Source organism: Hippocampus comes, unplaced genomic scaffold, assembly GCF_001891065.2.
Source record: "Hippocampus comes isolate QL1 unplaced genomic scaffold, H_comes_QL1_v1.1 scaffold252, whole genome shotgun sequence".
Classification (NCBI taxonomy): Eukaryota; Metazoa; Chordata; class Actinopteri; order Syngnathiformes; family Syngnathidae; genus Hippocampus; species Hippocampus comes.
Window position 1 is genome coordinate 1,031,621 of NW_017805485.1, and position 12,937 is coordinate 1,044,557.

At 43.3% G+C, this 12,937-nt stretch overlaps 1 protein-coding gene across 1 annotated transcript in view; it reads right to left on the reverse strand.

Annotated features, from left to right (window-relative positions):
• rbks (ribokinase) overlaps positions 1–12,564 on the reverse strand; it is a gene marked incomplete at its 5' end in the record, with an annotated part of 37,612 nt that extends 25,048 nt beyond the window's left edge. The window contains 5 exons of the mRNA XM_019876098.1: positions 5,005–5,169; positions 6,441–6,503; positions 7,436–7,499; positions 8,780–8,934; positions 12,558–12,564. Of these exons, the coding sequence (XP_019731657.1) occupies positions 5,005–5,169; positions 6,441–6,503; positions 7,436–7,499; positions 8,780–8,934; positions 12,558–12,564 (454 nt within the window). The remainder of the gene's footprint in view (positions 1–5,004; positions 5,170–6,440; positions 6,504–7,435; positions 7,500–8,779; positions 8,935–12,557) is intronic.
• Between the last annotated feature and the right edge of the window lie 373 nt (positions 12,565–12,937).

The window sequence follows — 12,937 nt, forward strand, 5'->3', positions numbered from 1 at the left end:
GACGCAAATGACGTCACACACGACAACAGCTAAGCTAAGTTAGCTGATACGACACTCGAAGTCGGACGGACACGATTTTCTGCCAATCTGTGTTTTTCCCTTTTTGGCCAAATATATTTTTTACTACAACTGTCTTGTTGACGGCGTCTTTTATTCGTTCCACTGGGGTTTAGCAGGTGTGTTTATAAAGAGACGAAAATTGTTTGGGGACTATCCCCCACGTTCTAGTTGAGATGGTATAACCCAAGAGGCAAAATGACGCTTGCTACTGTTGTTGCGAGTTGCCATTCGTTCTACTAAACCATTAGTCAAACGCCATCATGCCTTCTGTCGTTATTACACAAACAAAAATCTCTTCACTGTTACTCGTGTTAGTGCCTCAATATGGCTATGCTCGTGAAAGCAATACAACGAACTCAAACGCGTCTTCGTTCAATGTTGTCAACTAATATCCGGATTAATTTTATGCAAATTTTCCTCAATTCTCCGGAGAAATTTTCATAAAAAATTGAAAAACCCGGAATTCCGGGAAAATCCGGAGGACTTGCATCTCTGGTCGAGAAGGAACTGCAAGAAGATCCCCACTTGCGGATGATTTTAATTGGCCACTGTGGAATGGGCACTTGGGATCATGCGTTCATGTGTGAAAAAAATAATTTAAAGAAATATGCAAACAAATTGATTAGAACGTATAATGACCTCAAACGCCAAAGGAGATCATCAGAGAAGAGAAGTCAAACTTCAGAATGAAGCCCTGCATAGCATTCAAATTTGACTGAAGGGAGTCACCCCCAAAACAAGCACAAAAAAATGGTTTTAGCTGTTCTAAAATCTAACTTTCTCTCAACAAATTGTCAGGTGATGTGGAATAAAAAAAACTCCTTCAGTCCGCCAGAATGCTCTGAGAGGTGCAACACGGTCTGCCAAATACCCAAACATGGTCAACTCGACTTGCCCCTGCACGAAAAACAAGACGCACCGGTTTATGTACCGAGCGCTCATGTGCCTGTCTACATCGTTACAGTCCCGAGTCTCATTTACTTTACTTACTTTGCTTTATTTTATCGATTTTAATCTATTTGATCTGTTCCGATGCTTTTATTCACTTATGCTGTTCAATCACAATGAACACTATCTTTTAAATTGTGTGTGTTTGTGACCCAGATGTAGATTTGTAGAAGTAAAATCTGAAATGTTATCTCTCATTCATCTCTTGACGTCAAACCAAAATGTTTTCAGTCTACCACTACAATCAAAGGAATGGCCGTTCATTGTTCCAGTACTTATTATGTGTACGTCAGGAGTTTTCATTCTGATAATATTGGTCTAATATTATACTGTATATCTAAAATTTTGGGACAAGTCAATGTGGGCATCAAGTAGGGGTGTAAGAAGATATGTTTTTGTAGTGAACCATTTCCGTACTGGGCGTTCAGTTTGGCACAGGGCTGCGCATGGGCGAGTTCCAGGAATGGAAGTTGTGTGTTTTGTACCAGAGCCCACATGTGCAGTTTGTGTTCGCCGTTTGCATCATGGCTACAGCTAGCGATAAACCGGAGTTTCAGGACCCTCCCCTGTCAAGAAAATCTCCTGCTTGGGAGCATTTCAGCTTCCTGGTTAAATATTGAGTTGGGGAAAAATACGTGGTTGAAACTCAAGCTGCGTGCCGACACTTCTCAGCTGAGAATGGGTGAATTTCCGGGAACACGAAAAACATGCTAATGCACTTGAAACGCCACTACCCCAGTGTGGACTGTAGTTCAGTTGAACATGGGAAGCAGAGTTGCAGTGAGTGTTGTTTGATGTGCAGAATAGTATTATAACAGTGTTATCTTCTGATAAGCGACATTTCGGGGGTGGGGGTGGGGGGTTAGGGAAGCACAGGCTAAGGGATTGTTTTGCACATTCAGGGTTTTGATTTCACTCGTCCAATATGTCGATCACGATCGACCATAGCTCGCAGACTGATCCCAATTCGATCGTGAAGGGTGTCCGAGGGAAACAAAAAACAACCCAAATCATTTGTGTGTCTGTGTGCGTGTTATTAATGAGATATATTTTTGTGTTCGTGCACACTGCATGATTAGCACACCCTGTCAGTCTCACTTTCGTTGAAAGTATTTAAAAAATTAAATAAAATAGCAGGTCATTTTTTTAACTTAACAGTGGCGCGTGACCTGCATCACCGGAAGTTGTTAGCGGTCAGCAGTCTGCAATTGGAGCTTGCGATCAGAGCTGCTGCGCTATATCTTTTATTGTTCTTATCATTCTTTTTCAGTTTGTTTCATGTACAGTTCACCGAGGGTACTGGCAAAGAATGGCAATCCGGAGGGCCAAGAGAACCATTTTAAAACGGTACACGAGAGCTACGATAGTGAACACGCGGCAAAAGTGTGTCTATATGCCTGCGCGTCAGGTCTCGACGAAGGTAGGCAGTGATTTTCTCTTCACAAACTCACCAATTCTTGTATCTACTTTATGTTTCTGTTTTCGTTCATCTTTGGGGCCGTTATGGCTGTTGCTCATTATGGCATGTGGCGGTAACTGGCTGGTTGATCGAAAAGTAGATCTTCGGCCAAAAAACATTTGGGCACCCCCGCGCTAGTCGAAGGAAGCAGCTGATCGCCGCAAACATTCGCTGCGAGGCGCGACTGCAAGATTCGGACCATTGTTTTAATTTGTGGGGAAAGAAAAGCAGAATGTCTCCTATAACCACTGACAGACGGTGCTGTAAGTACAGCAAAAATTACATAATTCCGTTCTTAATTAGCAAATTTTATATAGTTATCCCTTCAATTCATAAGTTCTGGACATTAGTAGGAAGTGCTTGATAATATTGTTAAAAGTGTGGAATTACGGCATCTTTAATTGAAACCAGTGTAAATTTTTAGCCATGAAAATCACCAATTCATGAAACAGTCTTAATCATATTGTATGCTCATGTTGTTAATAGTTTTGACATTTGTTTGAAATCATGGACGAATCCAAGGGGTGTGTAAAAATGTTATCTTGCTCTTTCTGTTCCTGGATCTTCCATCTGTGGCGTGATCACAGTGTTTGCGCCAAGCGCGATATTTCCAGTGCTGGTGGCAAATAAATGAGCCCGGCGCTCTTGAAGTGTGCATGGAAGAAGCAAACAAGAGACTGCTAAGGATGGAAGCTAATCAATATGCAGGCAAGTGTGGCATTTGCGAAATCCCAAGTACACAGACGGTGGACAAAATCTTCCTCGCTGATATTGATCGCCTCCATTTATTCTGCAGGCGTCAGTGGAACCGCATGAACAAACTCTTGCACACAAACAGAGCAGCCCAGCTCATGGCACAGATGTGGAAATTCTAGGATGCACACGAACTGAGTCATGTCTGCTAGTTCCTACTCTGAATTGCGTCAAAGGCTGTTCTGGAGGTGTGGCAAATATCGGTAATGCTGAAAAACCTTCGATAGAGTGGTGAAAAACAGCTGCTTGTTGCTGACTGAAGAAAACTTGGGAATGGAAAACGGGAAGATGGCTTGTACACACGAATGAGTCATCGGGAAGTACGTAAAAGATGTGAAGTAGGTCTGATTAAATCTGGCGTTGAGAAACAACGAAAAAAGAACCTCCACATTTCTGCAGTTCTCTAGATTAATTTCATGCTATTATCTAAATAAACAGAACGTATGATTTTCCTCAAGTAAAGTCTTTTTTGAATAGGTTCTCCTGACAAGTGTTTCCGGAAGCCGGCATTTACAGTACACGTTGCCTTCAGCGACTGACATTTGCGTAATTTGCGTCGTCCTCGGCGTCGTTAAGTCTTCAACGTCAAACACATTAACACCCAATCCCTCCAGAGAATTGCATTCACACAACGCGGTTGGTGCCACAACGTCGAGGTGGCCTCTTTGCCAAGCCCGTTCGCTCTCCTCATCTCTCTCCTGCCACATGGTCGGGCTCGTCACGTGGAACGGGAAGAGAGGGGGAGCGCAGTGAAAGAGGGTGGCGTTCAGCGAGGCCATCTGGGCATCCCATCTGCAAGGCAGTTATGGCTCTGACGTTTGCGTTCTGGCAGTGCGCGGCGATCGATTACGAGTGACGGGCCCTGATGAGAAACTCCCCAGACATCTTAATGACGCCGAGGGCTTCTCATAATAGGATGCTGTTAAGGATGACAAATCCTGTAACCTGGTCATGATGACAAGGTGGAAGGAGACACAGGAAAGCAAACAAGTACCCTGGTGGTGCGATTGACGTACCGATTTGGAAATAGTTATAAATGAAATATGAACATTAAGGTAACCACTGCATTATTTCCACAAATTAAAACAGTTTTCTTGGTTGCAGGTTTGTGAGACGCTTCATCACGATCGCTCATGGATCAGGAATTAGAACCCTCTTTGTAGACACTATTTCTTGTTTGGCTGAAATCCGCTCATTTTAGTGCGCAGCCTGTGTGACGTGAGCCAGCGCTCATACTGTCCTGTATACTGCTGGTGCGAATGCGATTTTCATGACAGTAACACCCGGTTTGATGGAGCTCATCGGGGAAGTGTGCACGTTCTAACTTATGAAGACAGCAGTTCATCCACTAGACTGTGTGTATGTGGCACCTGGACACACAGCCAAACATGAATACACCCCGCAGCGCCCCCACATTGACGACACTAACCGATCAAGAACAGTACGAAACTCTTATCAAACGCTAACGCTTTTAACGACATCATTGTTACGTTTCAAAAACGGCAGGGCAAAAAAACCAAAACAAACAAAAAAAAAAACAACCGCTTGCTCACGATTTTCAGAAATTGGTTTTACTTTTGACAACCCCCCCCCCAAAAAAAAACGTTTTATTTCACATTTGGAGGTGTTAGCAGGCATTCCAGAGACCCAAATGTCTGCAACCAAACAATAAAAAGTAACGTTTCCAAAATCTGCCCCCACTAATGCATTGTTAAAATAGGTTTTGTGTCCAAAACTCCAGAGGTGAAATCATATAAGAGTCCATACAGTCGACATCCACTGACCTTTGTTCTCTTGAGCCATGCGTAATGCCCGCAAAGACATTTGGGGGGAAATCTCAAGCTGGCAAACCAGTACTTTTGCAGAAGTGATGGCTGCAAGAGCATCCTGAAGCTCCTCCTTGTTCAGCATCATGTTGGCACCAGCCACAATCACAATGGCATTCTCACCTGCGTGAAGACAACCGCATGCACGGATCTGTGAGGATGACGCAGTTTCCAGACTCAATTAGAGTTATGTGACATCTCCAAACAGTGTTGACTTGATTTTCCGTGCGCAAATTGGCTGTCAAATAAGCTGGATGTCGATCAATTTACAGTACATTTGGCTTTAGAAGTGGGCAACATGTACAGTGACATTGTTGGGTAAAGCCATCTGTGTTCCAGTCACTCATGTAAAACAAAATGAGTGACTTTCATGGATTTTACAATTATAACTCCAGTATCCAGAGTTTTGATATACATGTCATTTATGGGTGAATCAAAAAAAAAACCCATTATTTGTAATTTCCAAGGCATCCATCCACATCCATTTGTTTTCACACTTTTATATTTCCATTTTAGCATTATCAGTGGAAATCAGAATAGGTAGGGTGACCAATCCAGGATTAAACCCTGGATTGGTCACCAGTAAATCACCGGGCACATGAAGTAGACATAAAAAGTATACAGACCCGTTTTTTATGATTGAAAAATACAAGATTTAAAAAAAATAAATAAAAAAATCCAAACTTTTTCCAGTGACCCTATAGTAAAAAATGTGAAAATTCTTGTATCTGCACTTTTATTCTTATCTAAAGGGAATGGGTTCCTCCTTTCTCTTTTCATGGCTTTGCAAAGTTTTGTAGAAATTGTTTTTAAGATTTTTGTGCCAATTATCTTGGTCTTCACTTTAGATCTTTTACAATGTCAGAATGCTGAGTGTCAAAAACTACTGCAATTGGCTGGCAACCGGTTCAGGGTGTCCCCCGCTTACTGCCCGAAGACAGCTGGGATAGGCTGCAGCACGCCCACGACCCTCGAAGCGGATTCGATGGATGGATGGATGGACACCTGACTGATAACTAATCTGACAATGATTTCAGATGATGTGTTAAAAATTATTTTGCAACATTCGTGTGTTTTGGCATTTGATACAGGGGGGATTGAGCTGTAATACAATCTGTAATACAATTTCTTGTGAGCTTCATTACTTGACTTTATCTGCAGTGGACTGTTCACCATGTCAACAAATTTGTTGCAAATTAGAATACACTAAAATGCTTGCTTAGATCACCTGTACATCTGAGGGTGTGTTACCTGATCATTACAGAGAAGTGAGAATATGTACGTCTGTGTGTCTGCGACAGGACTAACAGTGAGCAGCGAGCATGCTTAAAGTAGATTATAAGTGGCTTTAAGATCTCTGCTGTGGAGTCTCAACTGGATTCAAAAGCCTTTACCTGCATCGTTGACAATGATGGAGGCAACGCCGGTGGCTGCTTCGGAGGTCTGTCCAACAAAACCTAAGAAAGTGAGGAACGAAAAAAGAAAACAACACTGCATCACAATGTTGTCACAAGAGCAAAATTTCAAGTTTGATTCTAAAACCAAGCATCGTGGGTAAATGGGTGACCAAATTGGGCTGCCTAGTTGGTGACAGTGGGCTCAACTCTGCTAATTGACAAACGCTATTGATTAATTCCTTGCCTGTCAAAGGCAAGCAGTCGGGGACAAGTTTCTTCATCACAAAATAATTCACACTGGTTTGAATTAGAGAGATACTGGAAGGCATGTTGCTTGAATGTGTCACATGTGCTTACCTGTTGCTCAGTAAGGAGTTTGGCCACTATAATGTGGTGGAGGTTTTCCTTCAGCTAGCTTGACTAATTTTATAGCATGCTTTGCACACAGGCTTTGTCTGTTGGCTATGTAAGCGAAACATTGACAGATTTCCATGCTTCTTCTTTTGTGGTCATTTCTTTTCTCTGTCTTTCACTTTTTCTTCCACCCATGCCAAAAAAGACGGCAACCACTTTGGACACAGAGAAGCGCGCTGTGTAGACGCACAATGTTTGGCACTGTTAGTTTGAAAGTATCGGTACCGAAAAGTCTTGGTTTCAGGCAAATTTTGATGGCACGGTTTTGTGAAAATTTCTGGTAGCCAGTGCGATCCCATTTCAATTTTTATTGATGTATTTATTTCTTGCTCTTAGCTTTTGATTGTCAAAGCAAAAAGTTAGCATACAAGTAGCAAACTTCAAGTCTACTCTGGGCTACAAATGTTGCGCATTGGACCACACTTGTGCACTCAGTGTGCATAAACTATGAAAACTAATTTTGCTGTATTCACATAATTTGGCTGCAACCTTTGTTTGTGAAAATATTGAAACTTTTAGCGCACCTAAAACTCAAAAGCGTGCCTTCTGATGATATCTTGGGAAACACTCATGTTTACCTGTGTACACGCCATTGTCCTTGAAATTCTGGATATAACTGTCTCCAAAGGAGTCGTTACCAACCTAGAATAGACAGAAGACAAAACGATTACAAGGAAGGTGTCAAGCAGGGTCAGACTTGGTTAGCGGCAACGTTTGAAAAGTGTATACTTAAATCTCCGATGGGTTGGATTTTCGTGTGCCCTGCCAGCATACTGGCATGGTGCCGCCGCCGACAATGAGCAAAAGCGAACACACAAAAGTCAACAAAAGCACACACGCGCAAACACACGACCAGCTGCGCCAAGCCTTGAAGACACGATTACCCCGCCTTTACGCCTCTTCATGCCCACCTCGCTTCATTTTCCTTTCTTCCGTCCACATCTATAGCTACTTTGGGTTGTGGAGGGGGTCCCCACCTTGGCCTGAGGCACCTGCTTCGAACCCACGCTCACCAAAAAACATGCCAAAATACGGGTCCTTGTAGCTGTGTGATGATGGGTTGGGCTGGTATTGGCTGCTTGGCCTCATTCACTTTGAAGAGTGGCCTTCTGTCTTGGATGTTTTTGATAAGCCAGAATGTCTATTTTTGGGTTCTCCCCATGCCCGGAGAGCTCCTCCTGCACTGGGTTGTTATCGATCGGGCCTCTTTGTTCTGACAGAGGTGGGGCGCCGGTGCTTTAGTGCTTGGGTTGAAAGGCCACACCATGCTTACTGATCGGAGATGTAGGGTTGTGTCGTATGGGAATAGGCTTGTTTGGAGGCGTGCAAGAGTGGGTGGCGTATGCACGCAGTCTGGTATTGATCAAGAGAAAATGAGACATGGAGAGTTTATGCCATAAAATGAAGTTTGGGGAGTTGCTAAAAAGTTGTTGGAAAATAAGTCGCTTTGGTGTGAACAGCGTAGTGAACACTCGCAGTGTGGATATACAGTTGCTGACTTAGTTGATCGAGCAAGTCGTGAATGATCATCTGGCCGTCGTCCTCCATGAACCAGGTACTAAGTCCCCTGTTAAATCGCAAACAGATCCAACACAAACATCACACGTGGCAATTTTGCACTTTTCGGAACAGTTTGATCTGTGTTCGACTGGATAAGTAGTGTGATTACCAGTATGACAATGGCAGGGAGGACGGGTTCCATTGATGCCATCATGACCCAAATGGTCAGCATAAATTCCTTTCGCTGCACCTTCCTCCAAAACCTCACAAACATTTCACACACCAAAAGTCTACCAAGCTTTAGAACTGCAAAGGCTGGTATGCGCGTCTGTCCTACTATTGACTTTTTTACTCTGTCAAAATGGGTATTGTGGGGGACTCGGCACACGGGACGGACAGTTAGACATCGTTACTGTACATACCTTGGCGACCATTGCGGTTTTGGCCCCTAGTCTTGCAGCTTGTACGCACTGGTTGGCCCCTTTTCCTCCAAAGCCAATGAAGAAGTTGTGACCATGGATGGTTTCCCCTTCTTTTGGGAGCCTTGCTGATTGGCTGAGGGTAAAAACAAAAATTACTTAGTGTGACTACAAAGATACATTTTAAATGTACATGACTTAACTTTTAGACAGTATGTACTGAGTTTCATTAAACACTGGATATAACATTTCAGGACCAACTCATTCCATACTTATTTATTTATTACGTTTTGGAGCAACTGGCATAAGCTTTATTTATTTTTTATTTATTTACACTCTGCAGTTTGTGTCTATTACTCTATTAAGTTTTCCAGATGTTCTATTAATACTAAAAAAAAAAAAGATATTTTAAGTTGGAAAAAAAATGCTTTTACATTAAAACACTGCCTTACCCGAATATCTGGGAGATATATGCAAGTAAGTGTGTCCAAATTTGGCAAAACGATGGAAGGAGCCAAAAGTGGAGTGGAAGTCAATGGCAGCACCAGTAATAGCTGACTCATCAACGTTGGTTGAAGTACAGCCCCTCTGCTCCCCCCTTTTTGGCACAGGTGGGTGCCCTTACGAGTTGTCTGTCCTCCACCAATAATAGAGAGACTGGAAGGTGAGTAATATGGGCAAAGAGAAAACGGCAGTATCATGCGTGCGTCAAGACGTGGTTTGGCCTCGGGCCAGTGTTGCCACAGAGCCAAAGGACCTGCGGTTGGTAAAATGTTGTCATTAACTTGTTCTCCCCCTCTGTTGTTGGGACTTTCTTTTCGACATAAGTATGTGTGGGAACGTTTGTTTGACGCAGGTGTGCTATATTAAAGTTTCCTCAATCCCTGCATTTCCAGTAAACCGAGACAGTCAGAACACGAGAGGATGCTATAAATGCTGCTTTTGCATTGGTGCGTGAAAACACTCCAATGCCAAAAGCGGGAACAGGATGTGAGGTCAGAAAGGCAGCAATGGGGTGAGAGGGAAATGGCACAAAGGGCGAACATTTAATCACACACACACAACCTAGTCGCCACTGCGAAAGCTCAGCTGAGAAAATTCTAGATGAAAAGAATTTACACAAGACATAAATTAGACTATGAGTATGATTGATATCGTTTTCATGATAAGATAGAAAGAAATAGTGCCGAAAGCACAATCCTGGAACATTTTCTCCCACAGAAGTGAAATAGGTGTTCTGTGTCATGAACCCTTTCAGGGACAGCGGTCAGTACAGTGGACAGCCTATCATGTTATCAGGTTACAGGTTATCATTATTGGTGCATGAAAGGGTTAAAAGCAGCGCTTAGTTCCATCTTGTCTGACTCCATTGATGTAATTCACGGACAAACCGTTGGTGTGTGGGTGCGCAGTTGCGAGTGTGTGTGTGTGTGTGTGTGTGTGTGTGTGTGCGTGGTTCTGTGTGTGTGTCTGTTTGCAAAGTACTCCAGTATTTCCAGTTTTGTAGACCCAGATTTTGGACTATGCTAACCTGAGCAAGACGGAAGCCAAGAAACCATGAAACCAAGATGAATCACTTCAAAACTTTTTTTGTATTTTGGTTAAATTTCTAGACAAAATGGGCTTTGTAGACTTCAGAATTCCTTCTGCTGAGTTACATCATCAATAAAGACTAGTGAGCCAGTTCCAGAAGCTGCCATGCAAGCCCAAGTCCTGACCTTAGCTCCACCATGCTTCATAGATGAGCTTTTGGATCGTAAGCAGATCCTGGCTTTCTCCATACTATGGCCTTACCATCCCTCTAGAGATAAAGCTTGGTCTCATCGGTCTAAAAAGCTATGCTCAAAAACCTTTGTGGCTCATCACTGTACTTCTTTGCAAAACCCAATCTGGCCTTCCAATTGCTTTTGCTGATGAGTGGTTTACATCTTGTGGTATGGCCTGTATATTTCTTCTCTTTTCGTCTTCTTTTTGGCAGCACGATGGTTGATTGGTTAGCACGTCTGCCTCACAGTGCAGAGGTGCAGGGTTCAATTCGGGCTCCGGCCTTCCTGTGTGGACTTTGCATGTTCTCCCTGTGCCTGTGTGGGTTTTCTCCGGTTACTCCGGTTTCCTCCCACAATGCAAAAACATGCATGGCAGATTAATGGAACACCCTAAATTGTCCCGAGATGTGATTGTGAGTGCGAATGGTTTTTCGTCTATGTGTGCCTTGCGATTGGCTGGCAACCGGTTCAGGGTGTACCCCGCTTAATGCCCGAAGATGCCTGGGATAGGCTCTAGCAGACCTGCGACCCTTGTGAGGATAAGCGGATTAGAAAATGGATGGATGGATGGATGGAAATCTTTTTCTTTGAACAGTGGATTGTGATACCTTCAATCCTGCCCTGTGGCGGTCGGCAGTGATGTCACTGACTTGTCTTTGGGTATTTATTCACAGCTCTCTCTCACAATGCTTCTGTCATCAACTGCTGCTAATGCAACTTGGTCAACCTGTTCAATGTTTGTCACTCAGTACGCCGATAGATTCTTTCTTTTTCAGGACCTTCCAAATTGTTGTACTGGCTATGATCGATTTTTGTGCAATAGCTCTGGTGGGGTCACGTGTTCCAATACTGGCTTCAAAACAAACAAATATTGCTCTGTCCTAAGTTGTTGAACTTGTCGACAGTAGATGTAAATACCATCAAATAAAAGCTATAATTCTGAATGTTGGTTCTGTATTCATCCATTGATCAAAAACCCAAATGTCTATAGCGTACAATAAAAAAAAAGAATTGACCTTGCCGTGACTTATGATTGGGCTCGCGATCAGTCCAGGGCGTGCCCCACGCCTTGACCAAAGTCAACTGGGCAGTCTAGTATACCCGCGACCCTAGTGAGGGCAAAGCAGTACAGAAAATGGATGGATGGAGAATAGAAAGCCTTTATTACCATTGTATCAACAGTACTAAAGTGTACATGGCTGTCATGCCTGGATCAGACTACTAGAAAAATGTGATCTCTCACGATGGCACTAGATCACATTACGGCGATAAAATCCTCAGTCAGAACACTGGCAACACAACACGACATATATTAGGACATCAACGTATCCCGACTTGTACCATAATTGGACTCATCTTGTCAAATCAAGCTGTTGAGGGAGGTGGGACGGAAAAACGTTCGAGGCCATAACAGTGACCGTAGTGGTGGCAACAACAACAATAATGGAGGAAGAGGCGCCAGCTTTGATTGCGGCAATATCATGTGTTGGAATATAAACAACAAAAATATGAAAAATGCCTGTGAGGTCATCCTTGGGTGACGGTTTGGGCTGTCCATTCTTCAAGGAGAGCTTGAGGTAATGTTCATGCTACTTTTAATACCGGCAGCAAGTAGTCAACGTAATGTAATGCAGCGAGATACGTAGCTATGTTATAAGGTCATGATAATCGTCACATCTGACATCAAAAGTACTGGGCTGCCGCTGCCGTAAACCCCTCCATTGTTGCTGAATTAACACCATTCTGCAAGGAGGAGCGGGCCGAAATATCTCCACAGAGATGTGAAAGACTCCGTGCTGGTGATAGAAAATGTTTGCTGGTTGCTGCCGAAAGTGGCCCAACCAGTTTTTAGGTTCAGGGGGGCAAGTACTTTTTCACGCAGGGCCAGCCGGCTTTGAATTTTTTTCCCCTTTAACAATAAATCACCATTTAAAAACAGCATTTTCACTAGGTTTATCTTTGTGTGTTTATTGATATTTCTTGTGATGACTTTAAACATTAAAGTGGGGATCAACTACTTTTTCATCGTATGTCGCTTCTCATTTCCATGGCTAATTCATGTTATTTTTGTTAGGGAGGGGCCAACCAGGCAGCCTTCTCAGCCAGAGTGCTCTGCACCTCACACCTGAGACTCGCCAGTTCATCACCCACCTGTAGTTCATCAGCTCATTTGAGCTGGTATAAATTGGCTCCCAAACCAGTCCTCAGTGCAAGTTTGCGCTGTAACCAGCCTACAGTGAATTCTGTTGGCCTCTCCTGAAGTTTTTGTTTCCTGTTCAGACCCTTCCCTGTGAATTCCTCGTGCTTCTCCCTAAACTTTAAGTAAGTCCCAGTTTTTCCCTGAGTTGACTTTGCAAAAGCTCTAAATCAGGGGTGTCAAACTCCGGTCCTGGAG